Here is a 21,066-nt window from a genome sequence, read left to right on the forward strand (position 1 = left end):
ACAATTAAACTATGCAAATGATATTTAAATCACAGAGAAAAATACATGTTCTCTGATCAATAGGTTTCATAGCTTCCTGATAAAAATTGTTTTCTTCTGATTTTAGGCCTTTTGTCCTAATATTTCTGTGTTCAGATCACCCCTTTTATTACTAATATTAATGCAGGTCAGTGTAGAAAGTTGAAAGATTTAAATTCTTGATACAACTTCTTTCTTTTTCAGTTAATATCAGTAATAAAAATCTCAGTACCTAAAACTGTCCTCAAATTATATTCATTGTTCAGGTATCTATCCTTCAGAATTTATTGTTTTAAATGTTTTGGGGATTCAGATTTATCAAAAAGAAACATTTGACAATTTTACATTGTCAAATTTTCATGGTCATGAATTGGGGGGGGGGTCACATGTTTATTTTCATCTAATTCAATAACCATTTTAAGGTAACTCTGGTGACAGGGAAAACTTGGAATTCTCGAGGAAATATACTTTAAACTCTGGAATTATTTCTGCAATGCCAGTAATTAATAGTTTTGTTGATCATATTAGTTACAATGAATACTATATTCCCGGTGGCAGAATTATAGCGATAGTCTTTGCAGAAAGATTTTTCTTTTGAAAAGTGAAAAATTTTACTTTTCTTTTTTACAGAAATGTACACATAATATTTGAATCATGCATTTAGGTAATCACTTTTTGACGCTCTCATTTTACACCAATAGTATCGTAAATAGATTTAATGTTTTGATTGTATTTTTGGCAGTTATTGATACTGATTTTCACGTGGTTTTTAAACATCCTGATATATTTCAAACACTATGGAAAATTTGAATCCTGCATTTGAGTATTTATTTTTTAATGCAATAAATCTATCAAATTTTTGGAAGTTATTGCTATTGATGTCTTCATAGTTTTTAAATCAGATATTTTTTATGCCATATTATTTATTACAGCAACCTAATCTCAAAACGAAACGAGTTTGTGGAGTCGGATTTACATGATTTATTTATTTATTTATTTTTTGGCAACTAAGAATTTCATGATATTCAAAATTTTTTTATTGCGATCATTTACATAACACGAAGTAAATAATATGTGCGCCCCTCTCAACAAAGTGCTAGAATATCACCCATAATATTAGAATAAAAAATTATTACATGTTCAATTAAAAAAATTAGTTTTTTCTTCTTTTTTTGTAAACACAGCATATTTGTTATTTTAAATTTGTAACATATATGTTTGTTATTATTAAAAGTATCTTGCAGAAAGATATTAGAGCTAGAAAGTTTTGTCACAGGTAACTCAAAAAAATTCTGCCACTGGGACTATGTTATCATTACACAGAGTGTTTCAGTCTATTATTGGGCACATGTAACCAAGTTTTTAAAATTTATCCTGTCTTACTTCTATTTTTTCTGTTTCCAGTAGATTACTGAAGTCATGAGGTAAGTCTAAGTGACTGACCACCTTGAGAAACCTTAGAAGGGACTTGGGTATTGCTCTTTGTTAAACTGTTCTACCATTTAGTGCCCAAATTCAACTGTAGGGAGCCATCCCCTCTGCAAAAGATTAAAATTGTTAAAGCATGTGTTCTGATAGTCTTTAGGGATGTTTCCCTGACTGTCACCAATAAACCTATTGTACAGCTCTAGTGCGTCTACTTATTTTTTTTTGTCGCCAGTGCTATTTGAATAAATAATTTATATTTAAAATGTTCTTTTGAATAATTTCAGTTCTCTTAGCAGCTTAAAACATTAGTACAGTAATCATTTTTGAAAACTGATTCTAAGCTGAGTCTGTCTAAAGCTTGGTCCCTCAGTGAACTGATCGTAAAGACACTGTTCCTAGTAGAATACTGAAGTTACGCATAACTGGCTGCGGCTATTTTAAGAGTAATAAATTCCAATTAATAATAAAATAGTTGATATTATAAAATTTTTAAATTTAGAGTTGAGGGCTCATCCACAATATTACTTTAGAACAAATGTTGAGCAGTATGCTCACTGTTTTTATTTTGAAACCCCTCTTTAAAATTATTTGATTATTGAGCTCAATCGCAAATTTCGATTATTGGTGTAAGAAAATATTAATTTATTCTGTTTATTTATTAATTTATTTTAGTTATCTACAAAATTACTTAAGAGCAAATGTTAAGCAGTATATTCGCTGTTTTTATTTTGAAACCCTACTTTAAAATTTGATTATTGAGCTCAATTACAAATTTTAATTATTGGTGTGAGGAAGTATTAATTCATGTTATTTCTCGTTTATTAATTTATTCTGGTAATATTACATTTTTCTGCTTATCCACAAAATTACTTTAGAACAAATATTGAGCAATCTATTCAATGTTTTTATTTTGAATCGTTACTTTAAAAGTATTTGATTATTGAACTCTATCATAAATTTTAATTATTGGTTACAAGAAATATTAATTTATTCTGGTTATCCGCAAAATTACTTTGGAATAAGTGTTAAGTAATATATTCACTGTTTTTATTTTAAAATTCTACTTTAAAATTATTTGATTATTGAACTCGATCACAAATTTTAGTTATTGGTGTGAGGAAATATTAATTTATTCTGCTTTTTCTTTCAGTAAACAGTACTATAAAAATGATCTATATATTCTCAAGTTTTAGGGAGTTGTTCAGTGCTCTATTAATAAAATTATAACAGAACATGCTAAAACTTTCTTTTATAATTACAGTAATTCTAAGTTTAGTAAAATAAAATTTTTTCCCTAAAAATAAAGTGAAGCAAGTTTTTTTTTTTTAGTATTCTGATTCATGTTTATTATTGCCTAAATATCTTCATTTTCGTTCTGATTTTTTTGGAAAATATTGTACTGATTTTTAATTTGGCCTACTATGATTAACTTGTAACCTAATTTGGGATAGTTAACTTTTATTTAAACAGATTTAAATTTTTGACCCTCAAAATCTGAAATTAGTTACCATCTATAAAATGTACTCCAAATAAATCACTGAAGAGAATGTTTGGGAGTGTGGTGTAACTAACCATTACGATTATTAAGCATCAATTCATTAATATGTAAGAATGTAATACATGCTAACTAGATTTAATCTTGGGGCACTTTTTGATAGATGAACGTTGGTTTAGTCAAAAGCTCTTTACCCACATTGATGACCTTTGGACGTGATGCGAGCACATATAATTATTATAGATGATCCACAATGAATTGTTTATTTGCTATTTGTGACTGCCTCATTGTCCTCCTCGCTCTTGCATCTCAGTCTCATTTATGCACAACGGATCCTGCATACACTGAACTGCTAATAGCTACACAAGAGAGATGACACACAACCGTGAACTTAATACAGCGCTCACATCAAGCGCTCAAAAACTTTGTGAGCTTAATACAACTCTTACCATAAGGTCTCACAATCCAGTGAACTTAATGCAGCTCGCTCGGTCTTTCACAAATACGGCAGCTTGTGGTATCCATTCCTCAAATTCTATCCCTGATAAAATTCTGGTGGGGGAGTATTGTGGTATTAAGCATCAATTCACTACTATGTAAGAAATCCTAACTCCAATCTATTTAGGGGTACCTTTTGATAGATGGAGGTTGACATAGTCAAAAGATTCTTTCCCCACAAAAGTTTCATCCTTTTAATTCAGTCTTATCTCGTCCCGCAGTGGACTGATCGTTAAGACACGGTTCTCATCAGATCACCGAAGTCAAGCATCACTGGCTGCGGTCAATGTGCGGGTGGGTGACCCACTTGGATCAGTCTGCGTAGGGACCGAGGGTGTGCGGTATTGGTCTTCGTTAAACTGTGCTACCGTAAAGTGCTCGACTTCGCGCGCAGGTCGTCGGGCTACCGAAGCGGGGGATGCCATCCCCTCCGCAGAGGATCAAAATTGTGATGGCATGTCTTCGGATCATCCTCCGGGATGTTTCCCAGACCGTCGCCAATAGCCCATTGTGCAGCTCTAGTGCGACGTAAAATTAACAACAATAACAATAACAATCAGTCTTATCTCTGGAACTATTCAGAAAGGGAAACGAGTAAAAATTGTACAGAACTTGTTTATTTTTTTAAAAAAAAGGTAAATAAATATAAATTTAAAAAAAATGAGTGCGCATTAATTTTTTAGGATTATTTAAAGTATTGAATTAGCATTATTAGTCCCTTCCCCTCCCAAATAAATTTAAAATGGTGTAGAAATCTTTGTATGATTATATTATTCGTATGTAATTTTAGTAACAAGATTTGAACTGAATTGGTCACATGTTAAGAAAGTAAAAGTATTTTTTTTTTTAAATTTTGTTACTTAAAAACTATTTGACCAATATTGTATTCCTTTAGTTTTATTTTGCCACTTACTTTAGCTGTTGTAATCATGTGAACTTTATTAAATTAGTTTCTTGTCAGCAAATCAGTTTTACTAAATTTCAGAAATTTTTCCTTTTTATTACTGTAATGGTTTTGAACAACCTATTTCAGAAACATTTTATGTCATATATTTTAAGCTGCATTATTTTTTTAGGAAGGAAGATGGCATTCTAAGGCAAATGAACACAGAACAAGTAATTAGCTTTTGAATTATATTGCATCACTACTTCTTAGTCTATATCTTAGTTTTAACATATTTTTTCTCCTTTTAGCTTTTGAAAACTCTCCCTGCATTGCAAGCACAATTGGATTCACTATTGGAATTTGATGTAAGCTTAATTAGTATATAAAATGATTATTAAAAATACTGATTTCCATTACAAAAATTTTTTTTCTACTCATTTCTACAAATTGAAAGTTTTTTTTTCATTTCAAATATACACTGATCCAATTCTTTTTATTGAACCAACCCACTCACATCTTGCAAAGTGCGTAGCGTTTTTAAAAAGTACTTAAAGGTGCTTATTTTCGATTTTTAAAAAAACTTGAAGATGTTTTTTTATTGGGTGTTTTTAAGAAGTCCTTAATGTTTCCTTTTCCAAAATGAGATTTTTTTTACATCATGTCTGCCTTTATCACGAATTATGCCAAAAGCGTTTTCACACTATTCTATTCAATGTTTTCACAATTCATTCAACTACAATATTATTAGGATATGTGCACTGATAAATATTTTTTCCTCTTATTATTGAAAGTTCTTATGTATGCATGCATGTATATATATGTGTATAGATCTTATATTTGAGGAGATTTTCGTATGGTGAACTGTGACAGAATAAGATTTCAAAGTCTTGCCGACTTCCAGGCAACGGCTTGCGAGAAACTAAAAAAAAATTACAGAAAGGGACCAACTTCATTCGTAGCCACCTCCGGGTAGCATCCACATGTTTTTTTTAAATTTGCAAGTTTAAAATCTATTTGTCGTCACCTTGAAGATTGTATTTGGTGTGATAGATCACGATTTGGAAATATCCCCTTATATTTTTTTTTTAAATATAAAGAGTTTAAGAATATTTTTGAGTGCTTGAAAATTGCTTAAGAAGAATTTTTTTTTGTTCAAAAATCCATCTTGTTTACAGGGATGAGTTTTTCCCACTTTTTCATTTAATAAGAATAAAAATTTCTACCATCCAACCATATCTGACTCTTTTTATTTAACCAACTGACTCTCATCTTGTTTACAGGGATAAGTTTTTCCTACTTTTTTCTTTTAATTCAGTAAGTAGAAAAAAATCTGCCTCTTCAAAGAAAGTTTTGCTTTTTTTTGAATTCCGGAGAAAGAAAAATTGTTTCCACTCTTTTTTCTACTGATGCAAATGAGAATTAAAATTAAAATCACATTCTGATTTGTATTTGCATGATTTAAAACCAGAGATTGTAATTTGTGATTTACGGTTATACGATTTAAGATTACACAGTTTCGTATTTTCTCGCTTTTATATGAAATTCGTATTCATATCTTTTGTGAATCGTGTTCATGTGACTAAATAATCAAACAGAAATATTCAGATTTGTAAGATTTTGGAATCAAACATAGAGTCCGTATTCACATAATTTAAAAAGATTTTTTGTATTGATAAAACGTTGATAATATTCTATGGATAAATGACGCATTCACTTAATTTAAAATAAAATTTTGGTATTGATAAAATGTTGATAATATTCTATGCATAAATGATTCCTCCCTATTTTTTTCTTGCTTCAGTTTCTGGTATATTTTCACCTATTTAAAAACTGTTGTGTACATAAAATGTTTGGATACGTTTTTTAAAAGTCCTTAAAGGTGCTTTTTTTATTGGGCGCTTTTAAAAAGTGCTTAATTTTCTTACTATGAAAATGAGATTTTTTTCTTTACCATGTCGATTTATGTTATGCATTATACACAAGCCTTTTTTTAACATTGCTCTACTCAACGTTTTTGCAATTCATTCATACACACTGCATTTCGGGGTACTGTCGGTTCATTGCATACGAAATCGCTTATCATTTTACATGTTTGAAACATTTGCAGTTCTGCATATGCGTATACTGAGCTGTGTTCTGTGAGATTCTTGCAAACTCATGTGCAACTCTGCTGCATTTTGCAAGATATTCTGAGGCTTCATTTTCTACCCTCTGAAATAGAACCAAAAAAATCTCTCTTGATCTTTTTATGCTAGCTAATATAGTTAAGAAAAGAATTCTTTGTCAAAAACTAGTTATTTTATTATGATCATGTAAAGTCTTTGAAAATTATTTTGAATTTTGTTAATGCATATAGTGCTTAAAAAGTACTTAAAATGTGCTTATTTTTTGTTGGAAGATTTGGCTACGCACCCTGTTTAAGTGGTCATTATGAAAGTTAGATATTTCATAACTATTGATTGTGATGCATTACAAGTATAGTAACACTTCAAGTAGAACGAACAATGATAGGATGGTGCAAATGTTGATTGATGGGAGTTCATTACAAGTGTTGATTGATTGTGATGATTATATAAGAAATTGAATGATAAGGGTGCAATTGATTATGGTACATTACAAATGTTATTTCATTATGTTGAATTACAAATGTTTGATTCCTGAATGCTTATTTACTATTTCCCACAGTGTTCTACAAATGATCTCTGCAATGGAGTTGTAAATTCTTGCTTCATGTTGCTCTTTAGGGATCTTGTGAGGCTGTTTGCCTGTTACAATGATGGAATAATTAATCTATTAGGTAACTTCTTCAAATCTTTTATTTAAAATGCCTTTTTTTTGTTGTTTACTCTCTGTTGTTTCTAATTGTAGAAAGATTATTGGACTTGATATAAAAAGTTTACTATTCAGTTGTGCTTCAAAATCAATCGATGAGCAAACCTCAAAGAAAGAGAATAATCCGCAATCTTGGATCATGATTGTCAATAGGCTAATCCTAAATAGGTTAATCTATAAAATTAATTGTCACATTAATTATTAATTTTGTGCAATATATTGTTTAAAGAAATAGTGCATACTTTAATACTTTGCATACTAACAGAATTATACTTTAATTATACTGCATATGTTATTTGATTTTGGTGAGTGTAATATTCATAAAATTATTTTTCAGATGTTGCATCTTCACAACAGTGATCTTGCAGTGAATGTTAATAAAACAATTTGTTTTTATAAATTAACATTTATAAATTAACATTTATAAATTAACATTTATAAATTAACATTTATAAATTAACATTTATAAATTAACATTTATAAATTAACATTTATAAATTAACATATATAAATTAACAAAATAATTGAAAGACAGTAAGAATGAACCTTACCTTGATGCGGACTCTTGCTTGTTTACTGGATTTCGACTGGGTGCATTTGGATTCGTAAAATTTTCTTAAACTTTTTTTACTACTTTTAATCAAACGTTTGGGTCAGTTATTAAGTATAAGAAATGTAAAATTCATAAATTAAACAATATTAGTTATCCGCTACATCTGCTCAGTGGTTTTGCTTTGTGAGACTAATACTAATTTTATATATTAGTGATAAAAAATGTTTCCAACTTCTAATTTCCTGGTTCAAATATATACATAGCTGCCAACTCTACTGGATTTTCCAGTAGACAACTGGATTTTGCAAGTTTCTACCGGTTTAATAAAAAAATTTCTGATTTTTCTAAATTTTAGAAAATTTTCTAAAATTGAGTAAGTTTTCTAAAAAAAATTCCTATTGAAATAGAATTTTTGCACAGATTATTGCTTGCTTGAATATTTAAACTAGTATTACCATTGTATAATAAAGCGAGACTCATTTATAAAAATCGGTTAAAAAAAAAATTCTAAAAATCTTAAATATTTTTTATGAATTAAATGCCTATTACTATTCAAAATTATGAGTAAATATAATACACAGCATTTCAAGCACATTTAATTCTAATCATGATTACTTATAAGTATTTATTGATTAGTATTTCAACTACTGATTAGTATCTCAATGTTATCCTAGAGCGCCAATTTTTGTGCACAGAAATATTGCTGTGTTTTAAGTACCTAGGATGTTAGTGTGTAGCATCAAAGCTTCTATGCTATTTTATTACAAATGTATTAGAGTTGATTACCATTATCAAAGTATGTTATTCTTAACCAAATTTTTTAATATTATGTGATATAGTTTAATATTTATTTATATATTTTTATTTATTATAAAGTTATAGGACATAAATTTTTTATGTTGCGGTACATTTGATAAAAAAGTGTTAGGATATTTTGCATTTATATTAATTGCACGGTTGTATATTACTAATTGTTCATACAAGACAATTCCATTAGAAATATTTATATTTAAACTTCAGACAAGTTTAGGTGTCTGAAATTCAAGTATAAATACGGTGAAACCTCTGTTAAGCGTACACTCTTGAGACCGAAAATTTTTCTTGTTTCTGCGAGTTGTCTATTTACGGGAAGGTTACCCTAATAACGAAGCTTAACTCCGTAAATTGTTTTTAGAATATTTTCAATGATATAGAAATAATTAAATAATCTTCAATAAGACTCTACTAGGATATTTATTTAAAAACAATATTTCTTTTCAAAAAGAATAATTTCTTCTTTTAGAAAGTTTGATATAAATACATAATTCTAGGTAATATATAAGCAAGGTGACAGGAGAAAGGTTGATTTTTGAGTAGCGGAATAGCTTAACAATATTTTTCGTTACACATGCTAAGGCAAAAAAGTTAAATGCTTTAAAAATGAAAAAAATGTTTCTCTCAAGTTTATTTTTTTCTCTTGTAGAAAAAATTTATTTCGTCAAATTTTGAAAAAATAGTGCTCGATTTAAAGAGATAGAAAATAAAGTTTTAGTGCAAAAATGATTGTCGTGTCCGGTTATGGGAGTGTCTGTTTTGCGGAGAATGTACATAATGGATTATTAATTGAAGATTCACGGGAAATCAAAAATATATCCGTATTGAGACTTCAGTTTTGTAGGAGTTGAGTCGAAACTTGTATGTTATTTTTAACATGAGTATCACTACAAAGATAATTTTTATTTTTCAGGAAAGTATTTTGACATGAATAAAAAACATGCCAGAGATGCATTAGATATTTATAAGAAATTCCTAATAAGGATGGATAGGGTGGCAGAATTTCTAAAAGTGGCTGAGGTAACATTTCATATTTCAATTAAAACCTATTCACAAAATTGAATTTATTATTGTGAAGTTTGATTTCCTATGGCAGCTTGAAGCCCACCCAGCTTCAGATCGATGGGTACCAGCTTGTCTGGGAAGTAAAGACTGCCTGTGGGGAGGGATGACAACATTCATGCCATTAGTCGCAAAATTTCGGAGCCTTATCCTCCATGACCCCCCTGGCCCACAACAGGCTGTTGCTGGAATGCTTTAGTTTTTACCAAAATTAAGCATAGTTTTCATTGTTAAAGTATTCTGATTTTCATTTAAATGAACATTTCATTTAAATGAATTTTTTCCTCATCAATAGTGCTTTTCGGCACATATCTTACTTTCTTTTATTTACCTTAGATTTTAAATTATTTAGTTTTATAGAAACATTTAAAATGTATAACTATAAATGAAATATACAAGTGGTTTCAGTTAGCTTTACAAATACCCGTGACCTCCTATACTTCCATTTAAGTTTATCTGGCACAGCATATAAATATTAAAAATCATGCTTTAAACTTTTATTTTTTATTAATGAGAGCTATCAGAAATCTATGGTGCATTTTAAAATTCGAAAAACTTGTGAAAAATTCACTTTTCCAAATTTCTCTACCAAATGATCTTATTCAAATATTTTAATGCTTTTTAGAATCAGGGCTAAAACCACTCCTCCCTTTTAACCACTTTCCAAAATTTGGGACCCTAGTGGAATCTACTAATGATCTCTAGGAGAGAAGCACAAACTCTTCATTTTATTATTATAGATATATATTAGTGACACAAGCCAAGTATATGAAGTATATATATTTGCAAATAATTTAGATTTGAACAATCTGGTGGTAAAAGTATTAAGGTGTTTATTTTTTGTTCAAAGAATTGGCTACACACTCTGAACTCCCTTCTGTACTGGGAAGACAAGGTCATAAACTGGAAAAAAGTAAAAATAATAAATTTGAGCTGTTATAGTTTTATATCTTTCGAACTTGGGATTTTATAACTTTTTTTTCTCTGACAAAAACAGGTTCGTGAATATATAGTTACGGCTTTGAGGAGAACTCCAGACACTAGTCTTGCGTCGTGGTGGGTATTATGGTTACAAAGAAAAGTTACTTCAAATAGGGGTGTGGGGTGAATAGTTTTGTCTTGATCTTGGCATAGGTCGACGTGAGAGTAAACCTTCTTTCCTCCATTTCACCCCCCCCCCATTATAGATCAGGGCTCCCACGTTACTTGAAAAACCTTTAAGTCCTTGATTTTGGTTTTAAAAAAATCAGGGTCCTGAAAAGTCCTTGAATTCTGCCATAGGGTACTTGAAAAGTACTCGATTTTTTAGGAATTAAAATACTACTAAATTTTCTTACAAAAAGTAGTAAAAACATACTAAATAAATTCAAAGGCAAATTATAGAAATTATGATTGATGCAATTTTTAATACTTAAAGTGAAAAGGAGTTTTAAAGAAGATGCAAAATTTTTCTCTCCTAGATTTTTCAAACTAGATTATTGTTCATCTCTCTGATGTTTTGAAAGCAGAAATTTCTAGCAAATATTAGGTTTTGTAGTCATAGTTTTCAAATGATATATAGTGATAATTGATTTAGAAATATGTTTAATGTGTTAACTCCATTTTTACGACAGGTTAATATTGTTATCCTATTTGTTCTTTTAATTTATGTGCGAAGAATAATTAATTTTTTATAATTTATAATCAAGTTTTTACATTTAGTTTTTACTGCTAATAAATAAAATTTAGTTCTACGGATTTCATTGATTATGAATAAACATCGTGATTCACATTAAACTAATTCTTGATATACAGATCGGAATTCATATAAAATGTTCTACGAATTGTGGTTTAACTGAAAGTGATTAAGGAATCACATATCGAATATTACTTTGAAATAATTTGCAAATTACTCATCAGAATTCATATTAATGTATTTTGTAAATCACACATCATGATTCACATTAAGTGATTTATCAATCACATATCATGATTTCAATTAAAGTTATTTCTGAAATATATAACGTGATAAATATTTAAGTAATTTCAGAATCATGCCTCACAATTCTCATTCTAGTAGTTTGCAAATCACACATTGCGATTTATAAAAGAAAAATTTAAGAATTACCTCCCACAATTCTCATCAAAATGATTTAAGAATTACACATAGGTGTTCTTTATTAAGAACCTTTCGAATCAGAAATTGCAATTTACATCATAATGATCACTATTCACATGAAAACTATTAGCTAATCACGCAACAGAATTCACATTAAAGTGATTTATGTATCTCACATTTTGATTTATGTCTTGTTAGTTTGTGCATTTTGTATCATTTGCTATTCATATTATTCAGATTTAAAAAACATACGCTGCAATTTCATTTTAATGTACAACGCAGTCTTCGAGACTTCACCTTTCTTATAATTTTGATTTACATATAGCATATCTAGATTCGTATAAAAGCAATTTAAAAATTACGCTTAGTGAAAATTACATATATTCGCTAAATTTTAAAATTCACGCAATGTAATATGCATTATACATTCATTCAGTTTCATTAATTTTAATTTACTTCATTAAATTTTTCATAAAGTTTCACTGATGCTAGTTTTAAATGTTGGCTAGTATCCTATGTCAATTGGAGTTTTTTTTTTTTTTTTTTTTTTTTTTTTTTTTTTTTTTTTTTTGTTAATTGGAATTTTTCAAAGTGATCTGAAACAGCTATGTAACTATCAACCATTGGTATTAATAGCTGATAAATTTAATAAATATTTTTTGTTGTTGTCAAATAAGCATTGTGATTTAAAAATATACAATTTCTAGGCAGGGTAAAATCTGGTTGACATGTACTTTAGCATATAACAATACCAAATGGATCCTTGAAAAATTTGATTTTAGGTCCTTGAAAAGTCCTTGAATTTTTTTATTAAAAATTGAGTGGGAACCCTGTAAGATGTACTCTTGCTTGTTACCATAGTAGCAAACAGCCTCAAACTTTTAGTGTAGAGGAGTTCTTTAAAGCTTCACTATTATATTTAAAAAAAAAAATGAAAAATGTGTGTAATTCATGTGTAATAATTAGATTTTCCTTTGGGAAAATTAGAAACTTGCTATAATCTAAATTAACTAAGTATGCAATACTTTGAGTGTTTATTTATTTGAATATATTATGCAAACATACCCTGTCTTATGTTTTTAAAAACATATTTAATTCAATATAAGAGCAATATAGATTAATTAAATTTCCAATTGACATAAGAACTGAGTTCAATGCAGTCTTTAAATTCCAAAATGATTTTTCTGTGATCCTTCTCAGAAAAAGATTGTGCACCTCAAAAGTGGTTTCAAAATTTTTAATAAATTGACTTTTCTAGTGTTCAGTTGTATTTCAACTGTATTTGAAAATATTGCCAAACTTTAATGAGTTGAAATTTATAATTTTGGATGTTTTGCAGAATATTGGAATTGACAAAGGTGATATACCAGATTTGACCAAGGTATGTTTTGAAAAGCTATTTAATTTGTATTTTTCTAATGTTTTTAATTTTTGGTTTTAATTGGGCCATTCATTTGAACTTCTGTGCTTAGAAATAATTGAGTTTATAAATTCTCTATTAATATTCATAAGTAAAATTCTTAGAAAATGGCCAAATTTACGAAAGCATGATGAGAATCCCATCGTTGGCTTCCCATTTATATTTACTGTTTTAAAAATTTTCAGATTTGCAAGAAAACTTCTATTATAAGTAAAATGTTTTAAATTTGTGAATAAAATTTTAATTTTTTCATTATAATTTAGATTAGGATTCATATGCCTCAGGGAGGACATAGAAAATTAAGGGCATTTCAAATCTGCTTTAAAAAAAAATGGAGGCTTACTTAAGAAAAAAAGTAAAATATTTGCAAAAAAACTTAGAAAAAGAGGTTAAGAATTCTGAAAAAGAAAGAAAAATTTCAGGTTTTATTTATTTCTTAAAGATTTTTTTAAAATAGAATAACAACTTTTTAAACACCCTTGTTACAAAATTATTAATTTTCTATCTTAACATTGTTGAAATTTTTAGAAAATTTGTTTAAAGTGATCTTTGACTATTTTTCAATCATGCAATTGTTTTTCACTGTTTGCAGGTAGTTAATGATAGTCTTTTGAGATTCTTTAATTTGAGAACTACGATTTTGATTTGTATTAACATTAATACATTGTATCACATTGTAAAATGCAACCACATAGTACATAGAAAGTATAGCGATTTTATGTTGAAATTAATGCATATGACTTAATTTTTTGTTTTTAAGAATTTTTGTGTGTTAATGTTATATTTCAGTATCTGAGTTAAATAAAACTGTGTGCATAATTTTTTTTTAATTGCTCCTGTGTATAATACGGGAAAACTAGATGCATTTTTCCACAAATTAAATATAAACCATGTAGATACTTTATGGAAAATGGTTTTAAAAATTGTATTGCATTTTTTTATTTTTATGGTAAACAATATGCAAATGATTTTTTTTTTTCATTAGATAACACATGGGCCACTAGTAGGCCATTGAAATCATTAAAGCAACACATTTGGCCCTTAGGCTGATTGTTTTATATCCATGTCTTTAATTTTTTTTTTTGGTGCTTGTCACATATTGAATGCTTTTTTTTTCCTTCTTAATTTCACAATTTTTTCTTTTTACCATCAGATGCCTATGTGTAGTGATGTGTATAATTTTTGTTTGAAGCTTGGGTATTTTAAGATAAATCTCTTTTGTAATTAAGAAAAATAAATTTTTAGGTCATGCTTAAATTGCCTGCTATATTTTAGTGAGTTAATTGCAAAATGATGGATTGGTTTAAGTGAAATTACTTTAGCTACCCTGTCTTTTCATTATAAACATTCATAAACAAGCATGTGTTTTGTTTCTGAATTGCATGAAATTTTTTTTAATTTTTGTTTCTTTTTGTTATGGCACTTTTTACCCTCCCATTAGTTGGCACAACGCTTTGGAAATCTCCCTATCTTTAGTTCTACACATGTGAGTTACTTTCTTGGGTTATTTTATTTTTTTAAAAGATCTTTTTCTTTCAGAATTTAATATACTCTTAAATGTTATTTTAACGTGTCTACCAAAATATATTTCAAATCTATCTACTAACATATCTTATTCATACTAAAAATTAATTATTAATCTCTTTTCTGAAATCTAACCTAAGTGTATCAAAAATTTCTATCCATTAAAAGTAGCACTGCAATTTGTTATTTTTCTATGCTTTATCATCTTGTTTGTTATATGAAAGCATTTAGTTAAGGGTTTAAATCTTGTGTTCATTTATTAAGAATAAAGTGTATGAAAAATGAATTGTAAAAATAGTGGATTTTCGATCGCCACAAATTCTATCGATTCAGGAATTAAAATTAACCTGTATCTTCCTGTGGTCTGCACTCTTATGCATGAGATTTCTAAAAGAGTGAACTTCTTTAATAGGGTTGTCACTCCACAAGGAAAATCTAAAAAATACAGGGAATTTAAAACTCACCTAAAATAACATTAAATTGCTGGGAATTTTGATTCTTTCATTTACGAACTGAGAAAATTCAGAGAATTTTGTTATTTTTGCCTTTTAAAAAATGGTGACCACTCAGTTTAGTATAGCATTATTTAAGTATGTTCTGATGTGTTTTTTCAGCAATTAAAACTAATAAATATGTTTAGCCCAATATAGCTCAGTGCAATGATTGTGTTTTTCCTCTTAATAGATTGTGTATAATATGTACAGGAAAAACACAGGGAATATTTTCCAAATTTGAGTGACAACCCTGTTTTAATGTTACAATCAATTATTGAGCATGTATGTATGAAGGTTGCCTAAATACAACAGTAGCCACACTATCTCCATTTAAAAGCTCTGCTGTTGGTGGTTCAACTTTCAAATTCCTATCAAATTGACTACCTCAATTTTCACTTTATTTCTCATGCCTGTGATGTTCCTGAACTGAAAGTGAAAAAGATTTAAACAATCAATTTCTGATGCCTGGGATATTGATTATTTCTCAATCCATACACCAGATGGCAGTACCAGTGTAATTGTAATGTGTTGAGAGAGAGAGAGTTTATTTAAAACTAAATGTCAGTACTCATAATGATATTTGCAATAAACCCAAAAATACATGTATTATACATACAATTAGTTTTATGATTTTTTTAATACAAAAATAAAAAAAGAAAAAAAATAGGCAATTTTATAAGTTTTCATTTAAATTGTGAAAACCTAGTGGATTTTATTGACACGTTTTACGAAAAATTCCTGCACTTATTTTTAAAGTATCCTAAAAATTTAATCTTTCTGGTGCAGTGAGGCTACTTACTCCAAAAATATTATCAACTGGTAGATATGTAAAACTTTTTACTATTCAATGAGCACAGATTTCTGGAAAGTGTTTAATTTTCTATTTAATTGCAAAAAAGAAAAAATAATCTTTGTTTTTTTATAACATTGCAGACTTGTTTAACTCATGAAAGATATATTTGTTCTTTACCCATTTTAATTAATAATTTAAAACATTTTAAATTGAAAGGCTCCAAGCAGTTTACTTGAAGCTCTGGAACAACATCTGGCTACTCTGGAAGGAAGAAAAGGTTCCACATCTGCTGCGTCTGCTGCTGCAAGGTATTTAATTTAGATTCTTTATTATTGTGGGTTTCATTTTCATTTGTTCTATTTCTTTAAAATTGAATTCTATTCTGTTAGGTCTATTTTTTAACAGTTTACTTGCCAATGTTCCAAAAATAGGACAGGCTTTGAGTTCAAAATTGTTTTTCTGGTAAATCTATTTTGTTAATTCTATTCTGTTAGTTCTATTTAAGTTGACATGTTAATGTTCCAAAAAATAGGACATGGACTTAGAATTCAAAATTGCTTTTCTGTATATTCTATTTTTTAACAGTTTACGTGCCAATGCTTCAAAAATAGGACACAGGCTTTGAATTTAAAATTGCTTTTCTGTTAATTCAATTCTGTTTATTCTATTTTGTGAGTTCTACTTTTTAACAGTTTATGTGCCAATGTTTCAAAAATAAAACATGGGCCTTGAAATTTTCTTACAAGTGATTCTTCCTTAATTTTCATTTATTTATTTATTTTTTTGGTTTATCAGATTTGCATTGATTTTAATATTTGAAAACAGAGCTGGAATCGCTAATATCGCCATTCATATTCTCTCTATTTTAATATCAAACATCGATTTTCGTATTTACCTGATTCGAAAGTTACTTGTTGTGAATCATATTCGTGCTCAAATCTCTGTTTTAAAAGATATTAAGTAATTCTGGTGAGTTAGAAGTGTAAATTTGTTTTTATTATTTAGAAATGTAGTGTTGAAAAGTGTGACATGGCTGCTAGATTTCTGATTAAACCTCTTTTTACTTGTTTATTACTGTTTGCTTTTGCTACTCCATCATACACTAGTGTTACCATATTTTCCTAGCAGCGAGATTAAGTTCATTTTACAAATTATCACTTAGGTTTAAATTTTGAAGTTGGTATTTTGTTAACAAAGTAAGAAGTTTTTCATAATTAGTCTTTTTTCAAATTTTATCATTCTTGCGTCTTGAAATGACAGGTTTTCGAATGACAATTAAATGACGACTTTTTTTAAACATTAGTAATAAATCTGGTAAATATACACACATATGCAAGAAATACTACTTGAGTTTCAAAACACAATGATCACTGTCTGAGCCAAATGGCTTCAAGACTCACCAAAAACAGTAACCCAGAAGTATAGGCATTCAAGAGCTTGCCTCTCTTCCTAGTGTAGAAAACACCTTCCATGCTGAACTATAAAATCTGTTGTCAATGTTAATTAATGGATGTGACAATAATTGATGTAGTTATAATGTAAACTATTATTTGCACTGTTAAAATTATATTTCTTTTTAAGATACATCGTTTAGTTATTAATTTGTATCAGTTCAACCATTTTCTTTTAATTTTCTACCCTCTCTGCTACCTCTCTGCTTTGTTTCATAGAGGTTGCTCATCCTGTCTTAGTTGCAGCATGTTTATTTCAAGTCCAGTCATTTCTTTTGTTTGTATGTTTTATTTATTTGCATGATTTTTGATTTGCATGATGCATTTAATTTATTTGCATGATTTTTAATTTTGTTTTCATTTTTATTTGCTTGGTTATTTTTTCTGTTTGTCTGCCTGCGATTACCAAATATAAGAGCGACCACGTTTCAAAATGCTGTTAATGCTTTGTCCAATACGAGCATTGCCTTCTGTAGTGCCGGTGAGAACTCTCCCCAGCAAGAAATGAATGGAGTCAAGGTTGATGAATCTGCCCGGAAGGCTGTCGAGGAGGAAGCCGAAGTTATGAATCAGCTGAAGGTGAGTATGGCACTTTTTAATGCCATCGTTGACATTTAAGCGTGAAATTTATTTTTTGAAATTTCTAACAGAATTAAAGTTAATCAGTGATATTTCGAAATCAGGGCCCGACTCAGTCTAATTGGGGCTAGGGGTAAAAACTTCTTAGGGGGCCCCACGGATTCACTACTTCAGTAATGAAGATATTTAATATGGTGGAATTTAAATGTATTTAATTTTGAGGTATTTAAAATTTTCACCTCATTATAGATAACAAGAAAATTGACTAGAATCTAAAATAGCTATAAAGTCGCACCCTCTCCAGTGATCAAACAAAATATCGTACTGTTCACTTTATTAATTTTCTGATAATTCTATGTCCGAATGCAGTTTTCTGATTAACTTTGTCATCTAGAAGCGAAAAAATCATCCTTGCTGACAGTAGGGCTAAATTTACGCAATTACGATGGCTCAATTAAGCCAATCGGAAACCTGTATTTTTGTAAACATACCGCATTTTGCAATATGTAAAAATGCAAGCATTTGATTGGCCAAATTTGTTCATCGTTATTGCGAAAATTTAGCTGAATTCAGCCTTAGAAAGCCATTGATTTGCGAAATATGGATTGTGTTCATACAATAGATTAATGAAGAAGCTAACTTAAAACTGACGGATTTTACACTGTACTGATAATTTGTTTAAAAAAGTTCATTAAGGAATGTAACGTAAAATAAACTTTCTATTGGATTTGAGGGCCTGGGGACAGCTGTATACCCTTGCCCCTAGTCAAGCTATGGTCGAAAATGAGACAAATGGTCCTATGTGTTATAATTTTTGCAAAACACTAGGATGGATTACATTTTTATTTAACAGGGTGGCCACTCCACAGGGAGAACTTGAAAATACAGGACATTTAAAAATCGCCTAAAATAACAGGGCGAATGAAGGGAATTTTGAGTTTTTCTTTACAAATTGGGAAAAAAACAATGAAAAGTTAGAGTTCAAGTTTTCGATCGTAACTGTCACGGTTACAATTAAGTTGAGTTGTTCCAAAAGAGCCACTAATTACCTAAAGTAGATTAATATTTGGTCTTATAATTTAATAATGTAAAACCAGAGTAAAATAATATAAAAAAATTTAACATAATTGAGTAGATTTTTTTAATGAAAACATTTAAAAGGAAATAAAGCTTTTCTGTTGGTGTACTTTTCAAACACTATTAATATTCATATTTTATTCCTCAACCCTTAAATTTTCCCTAAACTGCTCTTATCTATTTCATGTGTTTATTGAAGCAGAAAACAGCAAAGAGAAGAAAGAAAAATTATTAGAAAAAAAAACTGCATTTTCTTAAATGTTTTGGTAAATGTAGCTTAAAAAATTGAAGTTTTAGGTTTGCTACTCTACAGGGATAACAGGGAAAATCTCAAATACAGGGAAAATCTCAAATACAGGGATTTTAAAAATCAGCTAAATTACAGGGGAAATTCAAGGTACTCAGGTTTTTATTTTCTTAACAAACTGGGAAAATACACAGGGAATTTTGTTTCTTATTTACGTCTTTTAAAAAAAAGTGACCACTCAAAGCGTAATCTATGGGATATTTTACCATGATATTTCATTTATTCTAGTATTATTTAAGTATGTTCAGCTGTTTTTCCAGCATTTAAAACTAGTATAGTTAGCCCAATATAGTTAGCTCACACAAGAGCACAGTAATTGTTGTGTTCCTCTTAATGCATTGTGTATAATATATACAGGAATTTTTTTCCTCCAGATTTGAGTGGCAACCCTGAGTGACACATATCGGTTTTATCATCATTAAAATTTTATTTCTGTAAATAAAATTCTCTCTATAAACTTGAATGTTTCTGAAATGCAGTTTATGGGTGTTGTAGTTGAAAAATGCTTTTTACTAATTTAATTGAATAAATTAATTGCTTTTCTGCTTTAGTTTGACAATGACTCTCCTCTTCTTTGGGAACAACCTGCGTGGGAGGATTCGGTCAGTATGCTCTTCTTCAAGCTTTCTTCTTGCTTTACTTTTTCTCTTTCACAAAGAAAAAAAAGATTTCAAAACCAGTTTACTTTATAATTAAATAGATAATATTGATTCTTTTAAGCAACATTAAAGGAATCATTGCCTTCTTCCATTTATATAAGTGTATATAATATGGTAAACTTAATGTTTTAAAAAGTCTGTTTAACCCTGATTCTATGTGCAATGTTCAGTGTGCAAAAAAGAATGGTCCACCATCAATAATTTTTGATCTAATGATCTGATCTTCACGTTCTAGAACTCAGTAGTGACCTCAAATATGTTAATTAGAAAATAAAACTTTTTTCAGTTTCGATTTCTAAGTAATTATTCAACCCCTTTTACACAATATTTTTATTTTGCCATTTGTAAAAAATTTCATTGCTTACCATTCAAAAACTTTCCAACTATTAAATAAAATAATGAAATATTACCTGGTCCAATTTTTTTTTCTAATTAAAGCCAGTTAAAATGTATGACCTGACATGTGAGTTTGCAACAATAACTGTTCGCATTTTTATTTTTAACCTTAACAGTTTTTCTGTTATTAATGTTTGAAAACTTTCTGCCTGATTTCGGACACCCTGTAATAAGTTTCTGCTAAAATTTTGCTTCAGACCTGTGTAAATTTCTGCTACAATTTATCTTTGAAAATTTGAAATCAATTTTTTTTTTTAAATTTGGCTAAAATCTTATTTTTTGCATAATTACGAAAAACAATTACAAAGGAAAAAAAGATATTCCTATATTACAAAATTTTTAACAATCATATTTTTGAAAAACCTCTCAAAATCTGTACGCTTAATTTAAAAGACACGTAAGAAGCCTTTTATATTCTGAACGCAAACTTAGATATTAATGTTCTGAATTTTTTAATTATAGAATTCAGAACACTTCAACCACAATTTTGAAATCTTTTTTTTGTATTTATTATTATATTTGCATGCATCATAACAATATTTAAATTTCATGCCTAAGTTTCATTGGTTTTGTGGGAACTTTAATTAACAGCACGTACTGTTTGGTATTACTAATAGTTTCTTTGTCATAACATCTAATGGGATTACAAGTTGTAAATAAGCACACAATTCATGCAGTGATGG

General features: G+C 28.8%; 1 protein-coding gene across 20 annotated transcripts in view; it reads left to right on the plus strand.

Annotated features, from left to right (window-relative positions):
- LOC107449585 (uncharacterized) overlaps window positions 1-21,066 on the plus strand; it is a 76,112-nt gene that overhangs the window by 20,308 nt on the left and 34,738 nt on the right. For 7 of the 20 annotated variants that reach the window (XM_016065142.4, XM_071185425.2, XM_071185423.2 and 4 more), the window contains exons 5-13: window positions 4,516-4,555; window positions 4,634-4,690; window positions 7,011-7,122; window positions 9,437-9,543; window positions 13,023-13,064; window positions 14,545-14,589; window positions 16,131-16,222; window positions 17,782-17,944; window positions 19,880-19,930. In XM_016065142.4, coding sequence (XP_015920628.3) covers window positions 4,516-4,555; window positions 4,634-4,690; window positions 7,011-7,122; window positions 9,437-9,543; window positions 13,023-13,064; window positions 14,545-14,589; window positions 16,131-16,222; window positions 17,782-17,944; window positions 19,880-19,930 — 709 coding nt within the window. The remainder of the gene's footprint in view (window positions 1-4,515; window positions 4,556-4,633; window positions 4,691-7,010; window positions 7,123-9,436; window positions 9,544-13,022; window positions 13,065-14,544; window positions 14,590-16,130; window positions 16,223-17,781; window positions 17,945-19,879; window positions 19,931-21,066) is intronic. The other 13 variants (XM_071185424.2, XM_071185431.2, XM_071185436.2 and 10 more) reach the window with 7 other exon arrangements.

This window comes from Parasteatoda tepidariorum, chromosome 5 (genome assembly GCF_982258835.1).
Source record: "Parasteatoda tepidariorum strain Cologne lab strain chromosome 5, Ptep-v5.0, whole genome shotgun sequence".
Lineage (NCBI taxonomy): Eukaryota > Metazoa > Arthropoda > Arachnida > Araneae > Theridiidae > Parasteatoda > Parasteatoda tepidariorum.